Raw genomic sequence first — 24027 nt, forward strand, 5'->3', positions numbered from 1 at the left:
CCGCTGTGTGACTCATTCTGAATATCATCAGTTTCCCGGAATGCTCTCCTTGTGTAACAAAAACACCTCAGGCTGAAAGTAGACCTTATACATGGGGCTTAGCTTAAAAAACATCCATACACACACACAATTGCCTGTAAGTACTCTGGCTCCCTGTTGACCCACTGCATGCAGAGGCAAGGAAATTACAAATGGAAGAGTATGATCCCATCGGAGCCCCCGATACCGCCCCAGCGGGGATTGCCATTATACCAAATGGAAATGAGATTTACAATATTGCAGAGCCACATTTGTGGTATGCAATTTCTCAACCAAGCACCTCCGCATATTCTCCAAACCAGATCACGGTGCGAGTGTAATCGCAGTCTGTTTAAGGTAATTACAATCGACTGAAAATAATGTCCAGGTCCATTTGCCGACTACATAAAGTAAAAGGTTATTGGCTTGAGCGTGATTTTTTTCATATTTTTACAATCTTTTTACATCCTTTGGCTATGCCGCAGGATATTACTTTGTTACCCGTGCCCCTTTTCTGTTAGATAATGTAATGTTAGGAGTTGCAGAGGTTTAACGCAACGTGTTTTATGGTCTCTAGTTGAAGATGTTATTTCTATTTAGCAGCATGTATCTTGCCTTTAGTTGGTCTATCTACAAGGGAAGAGAACTTCCAGAGGAACCCTTTCTGTTACTGGATGCAGTCTTGACATATACAGTTTTAACCTTTACCTTAGCATATGTCAATAACTGAACAGGCTACTCCCACAGAGTGTGATCAGGAACTGCCTGTACATTTACAGACAGCTAGATATACTTTGTCTAGCCAACCTCTCTCTGTCAATTCGGCTCTCTCTAAAGATACCGTACACAGAACATCTCTTGACTACAATCCTGTTGCTAAGTGCCTCTTAACCTATGGAGGGTTGGTATCTGAGAGTGGTGTTTTATAGACAGTGAGTAGAGAGCCTGTTGGTGCAGTAAAATGAATATCGAAATGAGTTTAGCAGATCTCTCCCCATTTGGATTCGATCAGGGATGGCCAAGTGCTGATATAATGAGTAAGATCATTAATTTGATCTACCCACCATGGAGCAACTAAGTTGTTTCCACTAGATAAGACAGTCACAAAGTCAACATTGGCTGTAACGTAACGTAAAAATTTATGAAAACAACTATTTGTTTTATTGGTCTTATTTTAAAGTTAGGGTTAGGCATACGATTAACAGTGTGATTAAGATTAGGGGTGAGGGTTAAGGTTAGGTTTAAAATCAGATATAAAAAGGTCACATGCAGCTGTTTTTATCCTAAAATCAAATCAGTAAGTTCGCTACATATACACAAGTATGTGGACACCCCTTCAAATTAGTGGGTTAGGCTATTTCAGCCAGACCCGTTGCTAACAAGTCTATACAATCAAGCACACAGCCATGCAATCTCCATACACAAACATTGGCAGTAGAATGGCCTTACTGAAGAGCTCAGTGACTCATCGTGGCACTGTCATAGGATGCCACTTTTCCAACAAGCTTGAGCTGCCCGGTCAAATGTAAGTGCTGTTATTGTGAAGTGGAAACGTCTAGGAGGAACACCGACTCAACCGCAAAGTGATAGGCCACACAAGCGCACGGAACGTGATCGCCGAGTGCTGAGCACGTATCGTGTAAAAATCGTCTGTCCTCAGTTGCAACACTCACTACCCAAGTTCCAAACAGCTGACGGAAGCAACGTCAGCACAACAACCTTTCATCGGGAGCTTCATGAAATGGGTCACCTTGGCTGAGCAAATTATGTGGATATATTGAAGCAGCATTTCAAGACATCAGTCAGGAAGTTAAAGCTTGGGAAGTTAAAGCTTGGTCGCAAATAGGTCTTCCAAATGGACAATGACCCCAAGCATACTTCCCCCAAGTTGTGGCAAAATGGCTTAAGGACAACAAAGTCAAGGTATTGGAGTGGCCATCACAAAGCCCTGACCTCAATCCCATAGAAAATGTGTGTGCAGAACTGAAAAAGTGTGTGCGAGCAAGGAGGCCTAGAAACCTGACTCAGTTACACCAGCTTTGTCAGGAGGAATGGGCCAAAATTCACCCAACTTATTGTGAGAAGCTTGTGGAAGGCTACCCGAAATGTTTCACCCAAGTTAAACAATTTAAAGGCAATGTTAACAAATACTAATGCAGTGTATGTAACTTGTGACCCACTGGGAATATGATTAAAGAATTAAAAGCTGAAATAAATGATTCTCTCTACTATTATTCTGACATTTCACATTCTTAAAATAAAGTGGTGATCCTAAATGACCTAAGGCAGGGAATTTGTACTATGATTAAATGTCAGGAATTGTAAGAACTGAGTTTAAATGTATTTGGCTAAGGTGTATGTAAACTTCTGACTTAAACTTTAAGTGAAAGATGGAGAAGGTAGGGAACTTGTTTGTCTGCCATATATTAAAGATACAAATTGTCTGAAAGAGATTGAATAGAAAAATATACCAGTTTCATTTGAGGATAAAAATGTTGACAGCTGTGCCATACAGGTTGCAAAAGAAATGGGAAGAGATTTGCGATGTACTGATTCCATGGCATATGGTACATGAACTGATACAAAAAAACAACACTTGATTCAACACTTAAGAGTTTTTCAATTTGAATGATTATAGAACATTCTTGCCACCAACAGAATGTTATATATATATATGGGGCATGCAACAATCTCAGCTCTGTAGATTTTGCTGTGAAGAGACAAAATCACTAGATCATTTATTTTGGTGTTGTTTCTTGTCACAGGTTTAGGAATGGTTAAAAAAATCACAACATTCACTGAAAGTAACCTTACAAATAGCAGTGTTGGGCGATCTGGAAAGCCATAGTCTATCAATCATTAATACAATAATACTCGTAGGAAAGGTTTTCATCTTTAGCTCACAATCTGTCGCTATTATGCGATTAGAAAGATTCAAAATGAATGTAAAACATCACAGTACAATTGAAAAATACACGGCACATGGTGGTAGGTGGGATGGGCTGAGAGTGGCTGAGGGTTGGGATTAAAGAGCTTATGTTTGGTAGTGTATTATTGTTATGGGATTGCTGTATAGAAAAGTACAATGTATGTAAATGTAGCAGGAAAGCTGTAAAAACAAATATTAATATTTTTTAAATAATAATTTACCGCCTGGTATGTCACCAGGAAGGCCAAAACTCCATCCCAGCATAACAGGCTGAGATTTCACACTCTCTCATCTAGTCAATTTAGTAACAGGAAGTATATATTTTTCTCAATCTTTCCCAATCATTTGAGGATTTATAGCTGAATCTACACATACATGTCGGGAGTAGTTGACTAATGTTATGGAGACATTTTGAGGTCTGAGATGTCTGATGAATGCTGTCTTGCCTTTGAAACATAGGGATCTGTTTTGATGGATCAGGAAGTGCCCTCAGTCAAGTACAAACCAAACCAAACTCTCATCCTGACTCCCACAGGAAAGAACCTTAGGCAGAACCCCCCCCCCACCCCCCCCCAAACCTACACATAATAAACCCCTATACTACCATCCACTCAAAGACGGATAAGTAGAAGAGACGTCATCACAGTGTGCTATTCAACCCTGATCTCTTAATTGAACTGGCACCATGCACCCTATTTCCACACTCACCCAAAATGAGTAGGCATGACCAAAATGTGTGTGTATGTGGGGGTGGGGGGGGGGGGGTGAAAAACGCACACACACTCGCTGGAGGTTCTAGGAGGGTGTATTGATTAAGACTGCAGTGCGACACTGACACTGCTGGTAGTCTAATTCTATAATGGAAATTAGGGGGTGGACATCATTTCCCTGCAAGATTAGTTATCCTGCACATCCATACACACACGCATCCACATACACAGAGACACTTAATATACATGCTCAAAGCCTTACACACACGCATCCACATACACAGAGACACTTAATATACATGCTCAAAGCCTTACACACACAAACACACACACATGCGTGCACAAAATTACACAGAGGTCTTAAAAACATAATCCTCTATACACTTTGTGATTGCTATTTGTGTGTTCCAAAGCTTTCCTGCTTGGTATCCTGGCCCAAGTCTTCTGCACTTTATTAAGAAGCTCAAAGGACAACCAGGGTGAAGGGTGGAAGTGTGACCAAAGGTGGCAACCCTGCAGAGAGCGGTATTGCTCCAGTGACAACCAGAAACATTCCTTACCTAAAACGATTCATAGCTAATCTTTCCTCCCGTGGCTATGAATGAATCAATAAAGTTATTACTGCTCTTCCTAAAGGATATGTTCTAAAAAAAAATCACAAGGGCACCCAAAACAATAAAGTTATGATGGAGCATCTATATTCCTCACTTACTGGATTTCTCCTCAATACAGAGTTTCATTTGTGCTAGTCTACTATTCGCTATTTCCTGTGAAGATACATATTCAGCCAAACAGAATATCATCAGAGTTATAGACAAAGGTTGGTTCTGCAGAGAAGAACAATGCAGCAATTCTATGCACCACCACTCCACTGACCCTGTTATAATTATCTTCACATGTCCTTACTTTAGCACTGAATCTACCCCAGTCACCTGTTCAGCGAATACTGGGACTAGGGTGACCACATTTATTATACCCAAATGTGGGACAAAGGGATGATTTTGTGGGACAAAAATTCCCCTCCCGCTTCATTGAACAAGCTAATTGAACCGTGCCGATGGACTACTCTTTTGCTTCGAGCTAAATTTGGTCAAGCAAAAACAACAGACTAAATGTGTGGCTGTTTTATGAAAATCTGGGAATATTTGGCAAAGGAAACATTTCTGGTTGGTCTCAGGGAATATAAAACAGTTAGGAAGGGAGACCTTGAAAACTGTATTAAGTGAAGTAGTCTAGCAGCAAATATGTTTAATGAGCAACCAATGAGCATGGAGAGCCTCACAAGTGTGACGAAATCACCTTAGGCCTATATATTTTCAGTCTAATATGGCTATGTACTTGCTTTTGTAGCTCTTCATCAGAAACACGCGTTTCTAAGTAGTTAACTGTCCTCTCCAAGTTTAGCTGGTATTTAGACCGAATGGATTTGACAAATGTAATTGGTTGATGATATGACATTGGCCTACGTCTCATCTTGCGCTACATAGAATATCAGATCTCACAATGATTGTAAAAGTGTTTAACATCAGCAGTATCACATCCTTATGATATATATCTTGTCCAAAGTGCAATGTGACTGCAGAAGAGACAGGTTGGAATGTCTGACTGAAATACGGGACAAATCAAACCTTTTTGTGCAAATTAGTGGTGTTTGAATTTGTTGATAAAATGCCCTGCATAATTTAGAGCGAATTTTGGATAACTCATGTTGGTAACCCCTTCTCTCCTCATTAGCCAAGTATGACTTGTCTCTTCAGTTAAAGATGAATCATGTAACTCATTACAGATTTAGTGCAGGATATTTTTGTCACAATGGTCCGTACCCTAATAGAACCTTCCGGCTATATAGTTTGTCTTAATTATTTCCATACACTGGGATAATACACTGAACAAAAATATAAACACAACATGCCACAATTTCAAAGATATTACTGTTCACACATGGAAAACAGTTAATTGAAATCAATTCATTAGGTCTTAATCTATGGATTTCACATGAAAAGAGGTAGGGACGTGGATCAGAAGACCAGTCATTATCTGATGTGACCACCATTTGCCTCATGCAGTGCAACACACTTCCTTCGTATAGAGTTGATCAGGCTAATGATTGTAGTCTGTGGAATGTTGTCACACTCCTCTTCAATGGCTGTGCGAAGTTGCTGGATATTAGCGGGAACTGGAACATGCTATCATATATGTCGATCAAGAGCATCCCAAACATGCTCAATGGTTGACATGTCTGGTGAATATGCAGGCCATGGAAGAACTGGGACATTTTCAGCTTCCAGGAGTTGTGTACAAATCCTTGTGACATGGGGCCATGCATTATCATGCTGAAACATATGGTGATTGCGGCAAATTAATACCACGGCAATGGGCCTCATGATCTCGTCACGGTATCTCTGTGCATTCAAATAGACATCGATAAAATACAATTGTGTTCGTGTCCATAGCTTATTCCTGTCCATACTATAACTCCACTGCCACCATGGGCCACTCTGTTCACAACGTCGACATCAGCAAACCACTCGCCCACATACACATTCCAATCTCCTTGCATTAGCGTAGCCTTTTCTGTAGCCTGTCAACTATGTGTCTGTCTATCCCTGTTCTCTCCTCTCTGCACAGACCATACAAACGCTCCACACCGCGTGGCCGCGACCACCCTAATCTGGTGGTCCCAGCGCGTACGACCCACGTGGAGTTCCAGGTCTCCGGTAGCCTCTGGAACTGCCGATCTGCGGCCAACAAGGCAGAGTTCATCTCAGCCTATGCCTCCCTCCAGTCCCTTGACTTCTTGGCACTGACGGAAACATGGATCACCACAGATAACACTGCTACTCCTACTGCTCTCTCCTCGTCCGCCCACGTGTTCTCGCACACCCCGAGAGCTTCTGGTCAGCGGGGTGGTGGCACCGGGATCCTCATCTCTCCCAAGTGGTCTTTCTCTCTTTCTCCCCTTACCCATCTGTCTATCGCCTCCTTTGAATTCCATGCTGTCACAGTTACCAGCCCTTTCAAGCTTAACATCCTTATCATTTATCGCCCTCCAGGTTCCCTCGGAGAGTTCATCAATGAGCTTGATGCCTTGATAAGCTCCTTTCCTGAGGACGGCTCACCTCTCACAGTTCTGGGCGACTTTAACCTCCCCACGTCTACCTTTGACTCATTCCTCTCTGCCTCCTTCTTTCCACTCCTCTCCTCTTTTGACCTCACCCTCTCACCTTCCCCCCTACTCACAAGGCAGGCAATACGCTTGACCTCATCTTTACTAGATGCTGTTCTTCCACTAACCTCATTGCAACTCCCCTCCAAGTCTCCGACCACTACCTTGTATCCTTTTCCCTCTCGCTCTCATCCAACACTTCCCACACTGCCCCTACTCGGATGGTATCGCGCCGTCCCAACCTTCGCTCTCTCTCCCCCGCTACTCTCTCCTCTTCCATCCTATCATCTCTTCCCTCTGCTCAAACTTTCTCCAACCTATCTCCTGATTCTGCCTCCTCAACCCTCCTCTCCTCCCTTACTGCATCCTTTGACTCCCTATGTCCCCTATCCTCCAGGCCGGCTCGGTCCTCCCCTCCCGCTCCGTGGCTCGACGACTCCTTGCGAGCTCACAGAACAGGGCTCCGGGCAGCCGAGCGGAAATGGAGGAAAACTCGCCTCCCTGCGGACCTGGCATCCTTTCACTCCCTCCTCTCTACATTTTCCTCCTCTGTCTCTGCTGCTAAAGCCACTTTCTACCATTCTAAATTCCAAGCATCTGCCTCTAACCCTAGGAAGCTCTTTGCCACCTTCTCCTCCCTCCTGAATCCCCCCTCCTCCCTCTCTGCAGATGACTTCGTCAACCATTTTGAAAAGAAGGTCGACGACATCCGATCCTCGTTTGCTAAGTCAAACGACACCGCTGGTTCTGCTCACACTGCCCTACCCTATGCTCTGACCTCTTTCTCCCCTCTCTCTCCAGATGAAATCTCGCGTCTTGTGACGGCCGGCCGCCCAACAACCTGCCCGCTTGACCCTATCCCCTCCTCTCTTCTCCAGACCATTTCCGGAGACCTTCTCCCTTACCTCACCTCGCTCATCAACTCATCCCTGACCGCTGGCTACGTCCCTCCCGTCTTCAAGAGAGCGAGAGTTGCACCCCTTCTGAAAAAACCTACACTCGATCCCTCCGATGTCAACAACTACAGACCAGTATCCCTTCTCTCTTTTCTCTCCAAAACTCTTGAGCGTGCCGTCCTTGGCCAGCTCTACCGCTATCTCTCTCAGAATGACCTTCTTGATCCAAATCAGTCAGGTTTCAAGACTAGTCATTCAACTGAGACTGCTCTTCTCTGTATCACGGAGGCGCTCCGCACTGCTAAAGCTAACTCTCTCTCCTCTGCTCTCATCCTTCTAGACCTATCGGCTGCCTTCGATACTGTGAACCATCAGATCCTCCTCTCCACCCTCTCCGAGTTGGGCATCTCCGGCGCGGCCCACGCTTGGATTGCGTCCTACCTGACAGGTCGCTCCTACCAGGTGGTGTGGCGAGAATCTGTCTCCTCACCACGCGCTCTCACCACTGGTGTCCCCCAGGGCTCTGTTCTAGGCCCTCTCTTATTCTCGCTATACACCAAGTCACTTGGCTCTGTCATAACCTCACATGGTCTCTCCTATCATTGCTATGCAGACGACACACAATTAATCTTCTCCTTTCCCCCTTCTGATGACCAGGTGGCGAATCGCATCTCTGCATGTCTGGCAGACATATCAGTGTGGATGACGGATCACCACCTCAAGCTGAACCTCAGCAAGACGGAGCTCCTCTTCCTCCCGGGGAAGGACTGCCCGTTCCATGATCTCGCCATCACGGTTGACAACTCCATTGTGTCCTCCTCCCAGAGCGCTAAGAACCTTGGCGTGATCCTGGACAACACCCTGACGTTCTCAACTAACATCAAGGCGGTGTCCCATTCCTGTAGGTTCATGCTCTACAACATCCGCAGAGTACGACCCTGCCTCACACAGGAAGCGGCGCAGGTCCTAATCCAGGCACTTGTCATCTCCCGTCTTGATTACTGCAACTCGCTGTTGGCTGGGCTCCCTGCCTGTGCCATTAAACCCCTACAACTCATCCAGAACGCCGCAGCCCGTCTGGTGTTCAACCTTCCCAAGTTCTCTCACGTCACCCCGCTCCTCCGCTCTCTCCACTGGCTTCCAGTTGAAGCTCGCATCCGCTACAAGACCATGGTGCTTGCCTACGGAGCTGTGAGGGGAACGGCACCTCAGTACCTCCAGGCTCTGATCAGGCCCTACACCCAAACAAGGGCACTGCGTTCATCCACCTCTGGCCTGCTCGCCTCCCTACCACTGAGGAAGTACAGTTCCCGCTCAGCCCAGTCAAAACTGTTCGCTGCTCTGGCCCCCAATGGTGGAACAAACTCCTCACGACGCCAGGACAGCGGAGTCAATCACCACCTTCCGGAGACACCTGAAACCCCACCTCTTCAAGGAATACCTAGGATAGGGTAAGTAAGGGTAAGTAATCCTTCTCCCCCAAAAAAAGATTTAGATGCAAGTGGCTGTTCCACTGGATGTCATAAGGTGTATGCACCAATCTGTAAGTCGCTCTGGATAAGAGCGTCTGCTAAATGACTTAAATGTAAATGTAAATACACATGGTCTGAGGTTGTGAGGCCGCTTGGATGTACTGCCAAATTCTCTAAAATGACGTTGGAGGCGGTTTATGGTAGAGAAATGAATATTCAATTCTCTGGCAAAAGTCCTGGTGGACATTCCTCTAGTCAGCATGCCAATGGCATTGTGTTGTATGACCAAACTGTACATTTTAGAGTGGCCATTTTATTGTCCCCAGCACAAGGTGCACCTATGTAAGTATCATGCTGTTTAAACAAATGTAAAATATTTGTGCACAAAATTTGAGCGAAATAAGCTTTTTAGGATATGGAAGATGTATGCAATCTTTTATTTCAGCTCATGAAATGTGGGACCATAACTTTAAATTTATTTTTGTTCAGTGTATTTCAAAGAGTGAAATTACAATTGATAAATCATTCATTTTGTCAGCTTTCCAGAATGTCATTGAGTGTCACATTGAAGACTTTTTTTGTTGTCCTAATGACATAACCATTTTGTTGTTTGAATGGAATGCCTCAGGTCCATCATCATCATCATTTGAACATCAGTTAAATGAATCAAACCCCACAGAGCACACCACAGGTCAGCCTCATTTGGGTCAGAGGGCTCAGAGGAGGGCCAGATACACGTTGACCGCACCACCTTCAGGTGCCAACAGGCTCACTGAACCATACACCATGAAGGCTCTCTGCCTAGTCACATGCTGAGCACATCATCTTCGGTGACACTACCACAGAACGTCAAAGTGGTCCTGGGTTAGCACCTTTTCTATTGTATACGTTGTCCCAAAATGTAATTACACCTAATTACACAAATATAGTGCACAGTAAAACTGGATATATTTACATTATGGATGATCACAAACTTGATTAATTGAGGCAGTCAGTTTGGAATGACAGGTGAATGGGATCTCCCTTAGACCGACATCCATTTAAACCACTACTACACCACCACTAAACACAGGACAACAAACCACAACCCCAATGGTAAAGGTTGGGATTGGGTGAAAGTGGAAGCTGATTCCACAGCAGTACTTAAGGGAGAACAATTCTCTGGAGTGCTCTGCTTGTCTTGCGGATGAAGCTGTGCATATCCATTCCATTACTAAGACTGCAATTGTGTCAGCCCTCTGCACACGAATCAATAGCGAAGAAAGCATTCTTAGTCTGTTTATGGGAGTAATGGAGTGTAAAATCAGTGCTTCCATGCTCAGGATGTAGCGCATTCTTCACCGGACATTAATATGGAGGTTTTTCTGAGACCTATATATCACCGGGAGGTGTTGGGTAGAAGACAGGTGTGTTGTGGGGGTTAAATACGAACAAGTTGAAAGAGAATGTGTATCCCTTCAAAAAAATGATATGTGGTTCATATAACATCTTGCAGCCAGCAGATGGTTTACATCAGGTATTGCCAAACTGTGGAAAATGCCGTCGGGGGTAAGCCCAATAAAGTTGTGATTGACATAAAATAATATAAAAAATGACATTTAGTAAGGCCATAGAGACACATACCAGCTCTACTGGTAGTCCTGCTACTACCAGCAGTAATACACCTACACCTGTTGACGACACAAGTTGTTCTGCTTCCACGAGCACATCCAATGCTAGCATCAGTATTTCTACATTTGTTGCTTGCCCCGCTAGCATGGATACTGACAGTTGTGAATCTGATGCAGCCGAAGAGCTACTGCCCCCTTACCTGGGAAAGCACCGAACAGCAGACAGGGATGTTGGACCATCTAAGAGGCACAAATATGATGAGAACTACATTTATTTGGGGTTCACTTATATTGGGAGTAGTGCCTTTCCTCAGCCACAGTGTGTTATATGTGCAAAAGTACTATCTCACAACTCAATGAAACCTTCACTCTTGCGCAGACATTTAGAAACAAAACATGCCAATTTAAGAAATAAGCCACAGGAGTTTTTTGAGCGAGAATTAATACGACTTTCGAGTAGTAAGACATTAATAAGAAGGGGCTAAAAGCGTGTTATATGGTGAGCTACCGAGTGGCTAAGACAGGAAAGCACATACTACTGTGGAGGACCTAATTATTCCTCTTGCCGCAGAAATGGCTGGGACAATGCTGGGGAAAAGGCAAAGAAACTATACAGACAATGACTTCATCAAACAACTGTTTCACAAAGCATCAGTGACATGGCAGGAGATGTTTTGAAACAATTACTGCTTCGCATACAAGCCAGTGAATTCTATGCGTTACAGCTGGATGAGTCAACAGACGTGGCGGACCTGGCACCGCTCCTGGTATATGTCTGTTACAGCTGGATGAGTCAACAGACGTGGCGGACCTGGTACAGCTCCTGGTAAATGTCTGTTACAGCTGGATGAGTCAACAGACGTGGCGGACCTGGTACAGCTCCTGGTAAATGTCTGTTATGTTTATTGGGGGGGTCAATTAAGGAAGACATCCTCTTCTGCAAACCACTGGAAAACAGGACAATATTTACTTGGACTATTTACAGTAGTTCTTGGACAGCTTTGTGACATTACAGGGAGACATAGTGGAGAGGTAACGTGCATGCAAGCAGTCGTTCCTGACGCCACTTGGGTCCACTGCAGCATCCACTTAGAGGCTCTTGCTGCATTGGGAATCACTTACAGCTTGAAAGACATTTTGGACACTACCGTGAAAATGGTTAACTTTGTTAAAGCAAGGCCCCTGAACTCATGTGTATTTTCTGCACTATGCAATGTTATGGGCAGTGACCATGTATAACGCTTTTACAACATACAGAAGCGCGCTGGTTATCAAGGGGCAAAGTATTGACACAGTGTTTTTAATTGAGAGATGAGCTTAATGTTTTCTTTACTGACCATCATTGTTACGTGTCTGACCGCTTGCATGATAACGAGTTTCTCACACGACTGGCCTATCTGGGTGATGTTTTTTCTCTGAATGATCTGAATCTAGGATTACAGGGACTCTCCACAACTATATTCACTGTGCGGGACAAAATTGAGGCTATGACTAAGGAGTTGGAGCTCTTCTCTGTCTGCATTAACAAGGACAACACACAGGTCTTTCCATCATTGCATGCTTTTTTGTGTGCAAATGAACTCAAGCTTACAGACAATGTCAAATGTGACATTGTAAAGAACCTGAGTGAGTTGGGTGTGCAATTACGCAGGTACTTTCCCGAAACAGATGACACAAACAACTGGACTCGTTATCCCTTTCATGCGCTGCCTCCAGTCCACTTACCGATATCTGAATAAGAGAGCCTCATCGAAATTGCAACAAGTGGCTCTGTGAAAATCGAATTTAATCAGAAGCCACTGCCAGATTTGTGAATTGGGCTGCGCTCAGAGTATCCTGCTTTGGCAAATCATGCTGTTAAGACACTGATGGCCTTTGTAACCAGGCACCTATGTGAGAGTGGATTCTCGGCCCTCACTAGCATGGCACAGACTGTGTGGAAAATTATTTAAGACTGAGACTCTCTCCAACCCATCATTGCAGAGTTATGAGAATCCTTTCAAGCACACAAATAGCACAATTATTGATTATTATTAGTGCCCTGGTCCTATAAGAGCTCTTTGTCACTTCCCACGAGCCAGGTTGTGACACAAACTCACACTCATTCTTATGTTTAATAAATGTATTGTATGGGGTGTATGTGTGGCAGGCTTACAATGATGACAAAAACAACATTTGAGAATGCGCTGACCCTGGTGCTAGAGGGGCACGCAGCTGGATCTTGAATGTTTGAAGGGGTACAGAACTATAAAAAGTTTGGGAACCACTGGTTTACATGATCCACTTTGTTAAGGCATAACCTCTGTATGTAGCCAGTCAGGCCCTTCTTCTTCCCCATTCTGACCTCTGATGCTACCTGCTTCTTCAAGCTATTCCATCTTAATTAATCAGACAGGTCATTGCTCATGCCACCGCTTTAGGCCGAAGATTCAACCTCATTCAATATTTCCCGGTCCGGGTCATTCTGCACTGTCACCTTTTCTCCTCAAGCAGAATGGTGAATATTTATTTAGTCGGTGACGACTATGAAAAGGACAATGGCTGTATTAGATTAATGCAACATATCAATGCATGTATATCTATTTTCAAACCTTCTATTTTTAGCTCCAGAACAGTTGCTTTTTCTATTACTAAGAAGGGAGAAAAAAATATCAAGCTGTTTTGAGAGCAATATGCTACAATATCAATATCAGTTTATATTTATATACATGGGAACAATATACCTCGTCAGGCTGACACTACATATTCCAACAACAACTATGTGCTAAATTACATCTCATTCACCTCTCTCTGGGAACCCAGACTCCATATCATAGTCAGTCGATTCACATCAATGGTTTGACCTTTTCATGTGTCTACCACTGGTCAGTCGCTGACATTCAGACCTTCTGATTGGAATGCAAGAACCGTTATAAACTCCTGCTTAAGACCAACCGATAGTTTCTAGCCCTCTGGAGTTAGTCAAATATATTTGAATAACACTGACTATATTCTAATGGGGTGTTGGCTAATTGAGCTTTATCTGCTTCAATAGTGAACCAACCAAGCACGAAGCCCATACCTCTCTATGCCAGAGAAAAGGTGTCAACCCATCATTCTCAATTATTTCTGATACCAGCTGATGTAATGTGACAGGATCATGATTCTTGTGTCAAGAAAATCCCTACATTTCTAACAAAAGCCCAGCCACTAGCTTGGAAAAATAATATTTAAATGAAAGCCTTTGCAGAATGTTCTCAAGATGACGCTCCACCACACCACAGCCTAGGGAAGTCCCATCTGCATTCTATTGTCAAAGGCAGCGGAACAAAGTCTGCTATGCGAACCAACAGAACCTTGAAGGGAAGACAAAAACACAATACAGCTTTGACCTTTTCACAGCCTTTAGAGAAGGCTAGAACTAGATATTAAGCCTGAGTTTTCAGCTTAACTAACATAGAGAACATGGACTATAGGAAAAAACAACATCCCATTTTAAATAGCGGAAACAGAATCCTCACCTTGAAGAGCCGCAGGATGTTGGCCACCATGATAGACACCGAGCTAGCCGCCGCCCCTATGACCCCCACCACCTTGTCCGGCTTGGCGAAGATGGGCGGGTCTCCGTTGGCACAGCGCACATCTGAGCCGTCCCTCTCGATGAGTGCCTGGACGAAAGTCAGCGACTGCTCCAGGGCATAGGTGTCTCTAGAACAGGTGTCCAGGATGCGTGCCCCCAGTGTCACATTAGGGAGCAGCTCTGGGTCCTTGTTGATCAGGTCAATCGCAAACAGCATGGCCTCCAGCCTATGAATGCCCTTCTCCTTCTTCAGCTCCCCGCAGGGCACTCCTCTCTCGCCACGGGAGTGCACAGGGAATAGGCCGCCCAGCATGATGTCACCGTCCAGCCGGATGGAATGGGCGTACTCCTGCAGAGGCAGCTGGGGGTCTGGGGGCTTCTGAGTGGCAGAGGCCAACAGCCAGTAGCATTTGGTGGTCAGTAGGAAGAGGAAGCTGTGAAGGAAGAGGGAGGGGTGTTTGGACTCCCTGGCCATGGTGGTAGCAGTACGGGAGATAGTGGGTCAGGGGAGGTGGTGTAGTACTGGGAGCTCAGAGCAGCAGGCAGCTGGTGGGGGGTGGTGGGGACACAGGGTTGGGCGTACCGTGTGTGACCCTCCTTTCTAGATCAGGGCAGGGTTAGGGAGGGCTACCTCTGGTTTCGAAGAGCTGCTGATGCATGTACCTGGCATCCCTGGGAAAGGGGTGTTGTTTGATCGAGAAGAAGGCTGGAGAGAAGAGAGGCTGAGTTTCTCACACTGACTGGACAGTGGGGATCTCGTTCCACAATCCTGGGTGCCTCATGCTCAAAAGACCCTGTTTGTGATGTGTGAGACAAAGAGGGAAAACAATCCATATGTTACACACTAGGGTTCAGTTCTCTAAAAGACACAGGCACACATCAATATAGGTAGGTCACACGCCCACATTCACATATGCTATTTCTCTCTTCTCTCTCTTTATCAAACACATAGGTGCACACACTAAAACCATCCAATTAAAATCTGGACCTTGCTTTTTCATTGTTTCCCTCTAATCAGGGACTGGTTTAGACCTGGGACACCAGGTGGGTGCAATTAATTATCAGGTAGAACAGAAAACAAGAAGTATTCAGAACCTCCAGCGAAGGATTTTAATCAGTGGTGGAAAAAGTGCCCAATTGTCATACTTGAGTAGAAGTAAAGATACTTTAAAAGAAAATGAGTAAGGTAAAAGTGAAAGTCACCGAGAAAAATACTACTTGAGTAAAAGTCAAAAAGTATTTGGTTTTAAATACAGTTAAGTATCAAAAGTAAATGTAAATCGCTAAAATATAAAGTATCAAAAGTAAAAGCATAAATAATTTCAAATTCCTTATATTAAGCAAACTAGACAGCACGATATTCTTGATTTTTTTCATTTATGGATAGCCAGGGCACACTCCAACACTCAGACAGACGTCCTTCACCAACGAAGCATTTGTGTTTAGTGAGTCTGCCAGATCAGAGAAAGTAAGGATGACCGGGGATGTTCTCTTGATAAGTGCATGAATTAGACAATTTTCCTGTCCTGTTAAACATTCAAAATGTAACACGTACTTTTGGGTGTCAAGGAAAATATACAGAGTAAAAAGTACATTATTTTCTTTAGGAATGTAGTGGAGTAAAAGTTGTCTAAAATACAAATATTAAAGTAAAGTACACCACTGATTTTAATACCTTTTCACTGAAGCATGCATCCATGCACACGCAAGCAAGTACACACACAGACACACACACACAGACACACACACAAAGTGAGAGAGTATAAGGACAGACAACAAACATCCACATCACACAGCAGGGAATCTCCCTTTGAAAACTAAGAAATCTTCAAACATTGGCACTGTCACATCTGTATAAACTCTGTCTACAAAGCTGAGAATGTGCTTGATAAAAACATCAAATAATTGTATTATCATGTAATAAGCTATTGCATTTGCAATGAGACTAATCCTTACCCTGATGTGAATTTAAATTACTGTGATATGTTTATTAGCATAATGCAAAGTTATACAGGAAGCTACATCAAAATGGACACAGCAGCATACCCTAGCCTAGAGCCTTACAGATGGTGTCGCACAATAAATAGCATTGACAATGACAGAACCAGTGTTTGTGTATGTGTGTGTTTATGTTAACATGCGCTGGTTGCCTGCTGTGAAAATTAAAACATGCAGGTCTTTTCTTCCTGTCTACAGCTTTAGTTGCATTAGCTCTGCCAGTTTACTGTTAGTTTACTGTTAGCATTAATTTTCCATCTGAGAGGAAATACAGGACTTAGATCCCGTTGTTCCAGAACGAAGAGAGTGGCTTACTGACTTTTCTTTCACTATTGAGAGACATAACTCATTATCCACTCTTATTCACAACTAGGACCACTTTTTTGGTACAAATTACATAAATTCTCTTCAGAGTGCCCCTCGTGATTAGGACAGCATTTTTGGGGGTTTTGAGCCTGATCAATCGAGGAATTACCAAAAGAAAGATTGCAGTTTTCAAACGGCAGTAAAAGTGCATTAACTGTGGTATTTTGGACACAGTAATTGCAGAATAACTGCAGTGTACTGCAGTTGAACTACAGTTATACTGCACTCTAACTGCAGTCTTTTTCATCAGGGAGGCTCCATAGACATTACAATTGTGTGGCATAGGTGTTTAACAGCCTTGGCCCTTACACTGCTTGTTCCCATTCTTATCTTTTAACAAGATACAGATTGAAGCGAGTCACTCTCATCCAAAAGTGCAGCATGCCAGTGAGAAACAATAACTAGCTGGAGTTTGGAACTGAAGACCAGCATTGTGCACCCCTACATTGGTCGAATTACTTACAAAAATAACTCGAGTAATATTTGTTACAGTTATAAAACAATTGATCAATAACTGTTTGAAAGACGCTCTGCACAAATGAAGCATGGCGATAACAATCTCATGTAGCATAGGCCTAAGTAGGCGCACACCTGTGCCGCATAGATCCCTGATGAATGAATCTATTGTTCTATGCTAGTAGCCTACTAATTAATGACAGCTATTCTGAGTATTGAGAAAATTAGGGCTATTTGATTGATTTTTATTTATTTTTTAATTTAATCTTTATTTAACTAGCCAAGTCAGTTAAGAACAAATTCGTATTTACAATAGCAGCCTACCAGGGAACAGTGGGTTAACTGCCTTGTTGAGGGGCAGAACGACAGATTTTTACCTTGTCAGCTCGGGGATTCGACCCAGCAACCTTTCGGTTACTGGCTCTAACCACTAGGCTACCTGCCGCCCAAATAAAGACATGGTAGGCTAATACCTACAGGCCTATGTGTAGGCTATTGTAAAGCCATGCAGCATCAATTCCTAACCCATTACGTTCTCTTCAACCCAACCATTGGGACCCACTGTACATCGTTATGGTTTAGATGGGTGGTCAGAATGAGTGGCACATGTCATTAAACGTCAGAGTGATGTACAATGTGAAACTGCGCAGACGTATGTTCTTCTACAGCTAAACTAGATACAGCATTGGCGACGAGGATGGCTGAATTCAGTTTACCCCCACCAGTGCCATTCCTTTCCATGCCTGGAAAGGAATAACTGTCTTGAAAGTTTAAACACTTATCTTGACGCTCTGAACTTTTCTACAATCTCCGACAAGTGGAGGACAACACTGCGCCGTCACTGCCTCGGTGTAAAGGATTTTCAGAGCGCTTGGATGGGCTCCTACATTCAATGCTGCAGTCGGCCTTCTACGAAACCATTTCACCGGGACACCATGGCCCGGTGAGTCAATTCGAAACTACATGGCTAATCTGAGTGACTTGTCTAGCTTTTGTAACAATGGGGCACTTCAGGACGAGATCCTCGGGGATCAGCTGATAGAGGGGACGTTATGTGAAAAGACAAGGGAGAAACTGCTTTTGGAATCTGACCATTTACAACTTGATGGAGCAATTAAATCAGCACTACAGGTGCATTGGAATGCTCTACTATGCTAACAGACAGCTCTGCAGCATACACTCGGCCCCCAGTCATTCTCACACAGCAGCTTCAGCCCAAGCAGGCACACTATAGCGATCGTGCGTTGCACACGCCCTCCCACATCGATAGCTGCATGGAAACAGACACCCGGCATGCCCGTGCAGCAGCGAAACAGACACCCGGCATGCCCGTGCAGCAGGGAAACAGACACCCGGCATTCCCGTGCAGCAGGGAAACAGACACCCGGCATGCCCGTGCAGCAGGGAAACAGACACCCGGCATGCCCGTGCAGCAGGGAAACAGACACCCGGCATGCCCGTGCAGCAGCGAAACAGACACCCGGCATGCCCGTGCAGCAGCGAAACAGACACCCGGCATGCCCGTGCAGCAGGGAAACAGACACCCGACATTCCCGTGCAGCAGGGAAACAGACACCCGGCATGCCCGTGCAACAGGGAAACAGACACCCGGCATGCCCGTGAAGCAGGGAAACAGACACCCGGCATTCCCGTGCAGCAGGGAAACAGACACCCGGCATGCCCGTGCAACAGGGAAACAGACACCCGGCATGCCCGTGCAACAGGGAAACAGACACCCGGCATGCCCGTGCAACAGGGAAACAGACACCCGGCATTCCCGTGCAGCAGGGAAACAGACACCCGGCATTCCCGTGCAGCAGGGAAACAGACACCCGGCATGCCCGTGAAGCAGGGAAACAGACACCCGGCATTCCCGTGCAGCAGGGAAACAGACACCCGGCATTCCCGTGCAGCAGGGAAACAGACACCCGGCATTCCCGTGCAGCAGGGAAACAGACAAACAAACCGACGTAGCTGTAGCAACTGTGTGGCTTGCTCTCACGATTCAATGGCTTCAAAGTGCCCAGCCCGTGGAACGATATGCAAGAACTGTTCAAAATACAATCACTTTGCAGAAGTGTGTCATCCTGCCCTTGCTTCTAGCTCCGCCCTCATTCTCCTCTGACTTTCAACATGAACGCACTGAAATCCAAACTGTCTCCATCAATCATGTGTCATTCAAAACATGCAGCTGGGTGAGATGGGTTTGTCTTTGCTACTGGATACAGGCGCTGCGGTGTCGTTGCTCAACCTTGCCACCTACAACAAGTTCTTCACTCACCAGCCACTCCAACAGTCCTCCACTGCCCTGTGTAGGTACGGTAGCTCCAAGATAGACATTGTAGACACTCTCCAGGTCCCAGTGCACTATGTCCCCAAGCACCTACCGTCAATCACATTTCACAAAGCGGGGTGCCAAACTCCTGGGGCTCAACCCCTTCACAGGCTTGGCACACTGAGAGATGACAGTGGGTCAGCTATCCACCAGGTTACCTGCACATGGCAACAGAACAGGCCAGCTCTGTTTGATGGACTGGGCTGCCTCACAGCCTTTACACAAAGGCCCTTAGTGAACCCGGACGTGACCCCAGTCATGCAGCCCCTGTGGTGCAACCCCTTTGCATTGCGTGATGACGTCACAAAAGATCTCCAGTCACAGTTGGAGGCAGACATCAGCGTTGCCCCTGGATTTCAAACGATGTCATTGCAACCAAAAGTTAGGTGGAATCCAGACCTGTGTGAATCCCTATGCTGTTGTCCCGGATAGTAGTACCCGCTGAGGTGACTGAACAATTTCACGGCTTCAGGGTCTTCATGAAGCTTGACCTGAGTCAGGGTTGTATTCAGGTGCCCCTCACCCAGCCAGCAGAGACCTCACGGCCTTCGTCACACACGCTGGTGTGTTCAGATACACATGCATCCCTGGTGGACTTAGCTCCGCCCCCAGCTGCTTCCAGGTGATGAGCACCATCCTCGCTGGAATATCCAGGGTAGCGGTCTATCTAGACGGCATCGTGATCCACAGCCAAGACCTCCACATCTATGACCAGCGACTCCACAAAGTATTCCGTGCTCTACTGCAGAACAACCTGACCCTGAATGGCGAAAAGTGCACCTTTACAGCTCCAGTCGTCGAGCTTGTGGGGTTCTGTCCTGTCGGCCAAAGGGGTGGAACGCTTCAACCAAGCGCTGAAGAACCGCATCAGGACGCACCTGGTCCAGGGGTGCACGTTCCAAACCGCCCTGAACCAAACACTAGTGCACTACAGTGCATGACAACACACAGCAACACAGGTCTCACAGGAATCTCCCATGCTCGGTCGTGAGATGGAACTGCCACTGGAAAGACTAGGTGCACACTAGGTGCACACAAGCAAAGCAGGCAGCCACCAGGCACCAAAGAGCAATGAAACGGCGCTTCGACAATGCACACAGGGTGAAGTAGCTGATCATCCAAGTGTCAGACAGGTTTCGAGCCTGTCGGTCTCAGTGGTGCAACAAAATGGTCTCATTCTGGACGGACCCCTTGCAGGTCAGTCGACATCTGGGGCTCGCCACCTTCATGCTGAGCAATGGATCACGCTGGCACGCCAGCCGCACCAGGAAAGTCCCACTCCTCTCGCATGGGCCAGTATAACACAAACATACAGGCCAGAGACACACCTGATGATCCTCCTCCTGCACTACCACCTAAGCCTTAGCCTCTGTGGGCTCCCAAGGGCCAGAGCTACAAGCAATGATGGCTTTAAGATCAGCCTATGCAGCCACTGACTGGAGGACTACCTTTCCTCCTTTAATACTAAGGTTCCGTTAGGTGTCTTAGTCAACCTTCAGGTTAACTGACTGAACTGTCTTGTTTAGGAGAATCTTTGTTTAACTCTTCCATTTAAAGGTTAATGTTTTTTTGTTAGGCATCACTGGGTTATTGCCCTATGGACATTTGTATAAATGGTACCAGTCCCTGGTTTTAGAAAGGAGGGGGAAATGTTATGTATGGTACAACGTGTGCTGTATGTCATACTGTACGTTGTTATGGTTTAAGACAGTGTGCTGCTTTACATATGAATGGGTGGTCAGAATTAGTGGCACATGTCATTAACCATCAGAGTGATGTACAATGTGAAACTGTGTAGACATGCCTTCTACAGCTAAGCAAGATACATCCCTCATCAACTACAATATCTATGCACAGAGCATATACTTGGCTTTGAATGAAATAAAGCAACAACTTTGCAACCATGAGTCAAAATGTTAAAACGCTTTAACTTGAGGATTTTACCCACAGGTGATGAGTAAGTAGCCTAGTTCATTTGTGACCTATATTGCAGTGCATTTATAGCCGGCAGTTCTACAAAGCAAATCTCATGCACAATTGCTCTAATTGCAATAATCTAAATGTAAATAATTCTATCACCCAAGATTTTGATTGCACACTGCATGATTAAGACTCCCCACCAATTTACACTTATGATAAAAGGTGCAATATGCCAATTAGCATGATTGATGAGAATGTCTCTCTGGAATTGTTTTTTAATGAGATAGGCTACTTACTCCGTGGTCCATTGTAATTTACTGCGTTCTCCCTTTCAATCGATTTGGACTCAGTTGATGATGACAGATGAAACATGCACAACGCACCGAAAATTCGTATGCCTGTCTAAATTAAATTGATCTTCAATGGATCACTTTCTTGACGATGCTTTTATATATATCTACCAGAAAGCCATGTCAAAAGAAACTCTTGCATTATTTATTTAACAGATCAAATGTGACTTTGTGTGAATGATTGGAAACGTGAGCCCATCAGAAAACTGATACTCAATATCAAGTCTGTAGGCAATTACTAAAGAAAAGAAAAAACATCTAAGAACATTAAATACGGAACATGACTCATATCACATTGTTTGAAAAAAAAAATCAACAATTAAGTAGGACTTACCCGCCCGTTACTGTGATCTGGTCCCTCGCGGTCTCACTGCCAAACCAAAGCTGCGCAAGCCTGTGCTGTGCTCGTGGTGCTGAAAGAACAGCAGCATCGCGAAGGTGGCGCGAGCGCGACTCCGGGAAAATCTCAATTATATTCTTATTGCGCCCCTCTCCTCGTCTCCTTCTCAAAACCCATTGGAGGAGAAGGTCAGAGGGGCGAGATCTCTGGCGTTCTCATCCAATGGGGTTTGAGAAGGAGACGAGGCGCGAGGACAGGAGGGAGGACGCGAGGCGAAAGAATGAGAACTTCACTCCGTCTCTGTGGAATCACCCAATACTACCACACAGCGGTGGTTGGTTTCCAGGCTACCTAATGGTACTCTGATGTTTGTTAGTTGTTTCTGTAAATAGTGGGCAGTTAATTTTAATTGTATTTTTCAAATCATCATAATCCTACCCATGATCAGTGAAAGACGGACTATTTAGGATGAATTTAAATAATTCACGCTCAGAGTGGGCTTGCTTGGTCCAAAACAAGTGCATGGTCGCATGTTCCCTGCCTCAACACATGCATCTTATTTGGTGTGTCACAATTTCAAAGTGTAATTTAAAGGAAGCGATACTGTTGGCGCTTCATGGCTAATGATGACAGCCTACAGAAAATGAAGTAGTCTTATATGGCGTAATTTTCAAAGGGCATTACTTTCAAATACTATATATAGGCTAGGATAATTAAGCAATCTAAAAGATGCTTGAGAATTATAGCCTACGTGAGAGGTGATTCAGATCATTCAACATTCTTTTGGAGAAATACTAAGAGAAAAACAGAACATATTTATTGCACACACTCTTTCAGACAATGGAAGTGTATTTTCAAAAGTAGGATAAAATGCCTAAGGCTCTACATTAAACAATATTCCCAGTGGGAAAATGTGCACAGCGGATGTTGAAAAAGGGAGTTTTTGTTGAAGACACCGTTGGGAAACAGTCACATTGCGCCATCTCGTGGGCGCAAAATAGCCTAGTCGAGAGCGGCAGAACTTGTCTTGGGAAAAGAGCAACGCAAACCCAACACCTGAAGCAGAAAAATACCATGGGTGCTTTTTTTATTTGATTTATTCCGCATGTCTTCCTCATTGGTAGGAAGAAGTTTGGTCCAAATCAGATGTTGGGTACTGCATTTTTAAAATATTACCTGAATCCTAAATTAAAATAGCCAATTTGGGTGCAATCAATTAGCTTAGTTTATCAGAGTTCACATTATATTTCAACAAAATAATGTTTCAGGAATGCTAATAATGTCTGTTACTAACAACAGATACGATTTCAGAACAATCTGAGCTGGTGGGTGTCCAAATCCTCTTTCGTGTGCTTCCAGGAGGTGGAACGGCCATTTTGCAGTCTAGACTAATCATAACACACACTGATGGCAGAGAACTGCAGTTCCTTAACTGGAACTATTCAATCTTATAAACTCCATGGACAGGAGGGAGCTCACTAGTTCTTTCCCTGAGCTGCCAGCCTCACCTGCCCCGCAAGCTATCCCAGGGCCTAGCCGTCTGGTGTCTGCCCCACCTGCCTCCCCAGTGCCAGCCCGGCCTGCCAACGCCAGACCACAGAGGTGTGTGTCGGAGAAAATCAAGTGCTTACAGATCAGGTCTGCTATATTACAAGAGCTACTGGACGACAGATGGTAATATTACCCTCTGAACCGCAGTCCTTCAGTAGCACTGAGGATGTTCCTATGTGGCCAACCTTCAGTCTGCCACCCAGCTAACGTAGGCAGAAATGACAGCTGTCACCCCCTCCCATGCATCACCACAAAAATGGAGGAGGTACACTTGAAGTCAGAAGTTTACATAAATTTAGGTTGGAGTCATTAAAACTCATTTTTCAACCACTCCACACTTTGTGCATGCAC

The 24027-nt window shown here is 44.9% G+C and overlaps 1 protein-coding gene across 1 annotated transcript in view; it reads right to left on the reverse strand.

The window, feature by feature from the left end:
- Positions 1–22223, reverse strand: part of grm8b (glutamate receptor, metabotropic 8b) — a 217022-nt gene extending 194799 nt beyond the window's left edge. Inside the window, exons 1-2 of the mRNA XM_035737804.2 lie at positions 22120–22223; positions 14302–15154 (exon numbers count right to left, since the gene is read on the reverse strand). Of these exons, the coding sequence (XP_035593697.1) occupies positions 14302–14835 (534 nt within the window). The 5' untranslated portion in view covers positions 14836–15154; positions 22120–22223. The remainder of the gene's footprint in view (positions 1–14301; positions 15155–22119) is intronic.
- Between the last annotated feature and the right edge of the window lie 1804 nt (positions 22224–24027).

Source organism: Oncorhynchus keta, chromosome 26 (assembly GCF_023373465.1).
Source record: "Oncorhynchus keta strain PuntledgeMale-10-30-2019 chromosome 26, Oket_V2, whole genome shotgun sequence".
NCBI lineage: Eukaryota > Metazoa > Chordata > Actinopteri > Salmoniformes > Salmonidae > Oncorhynchus > Oncorhynchus keta.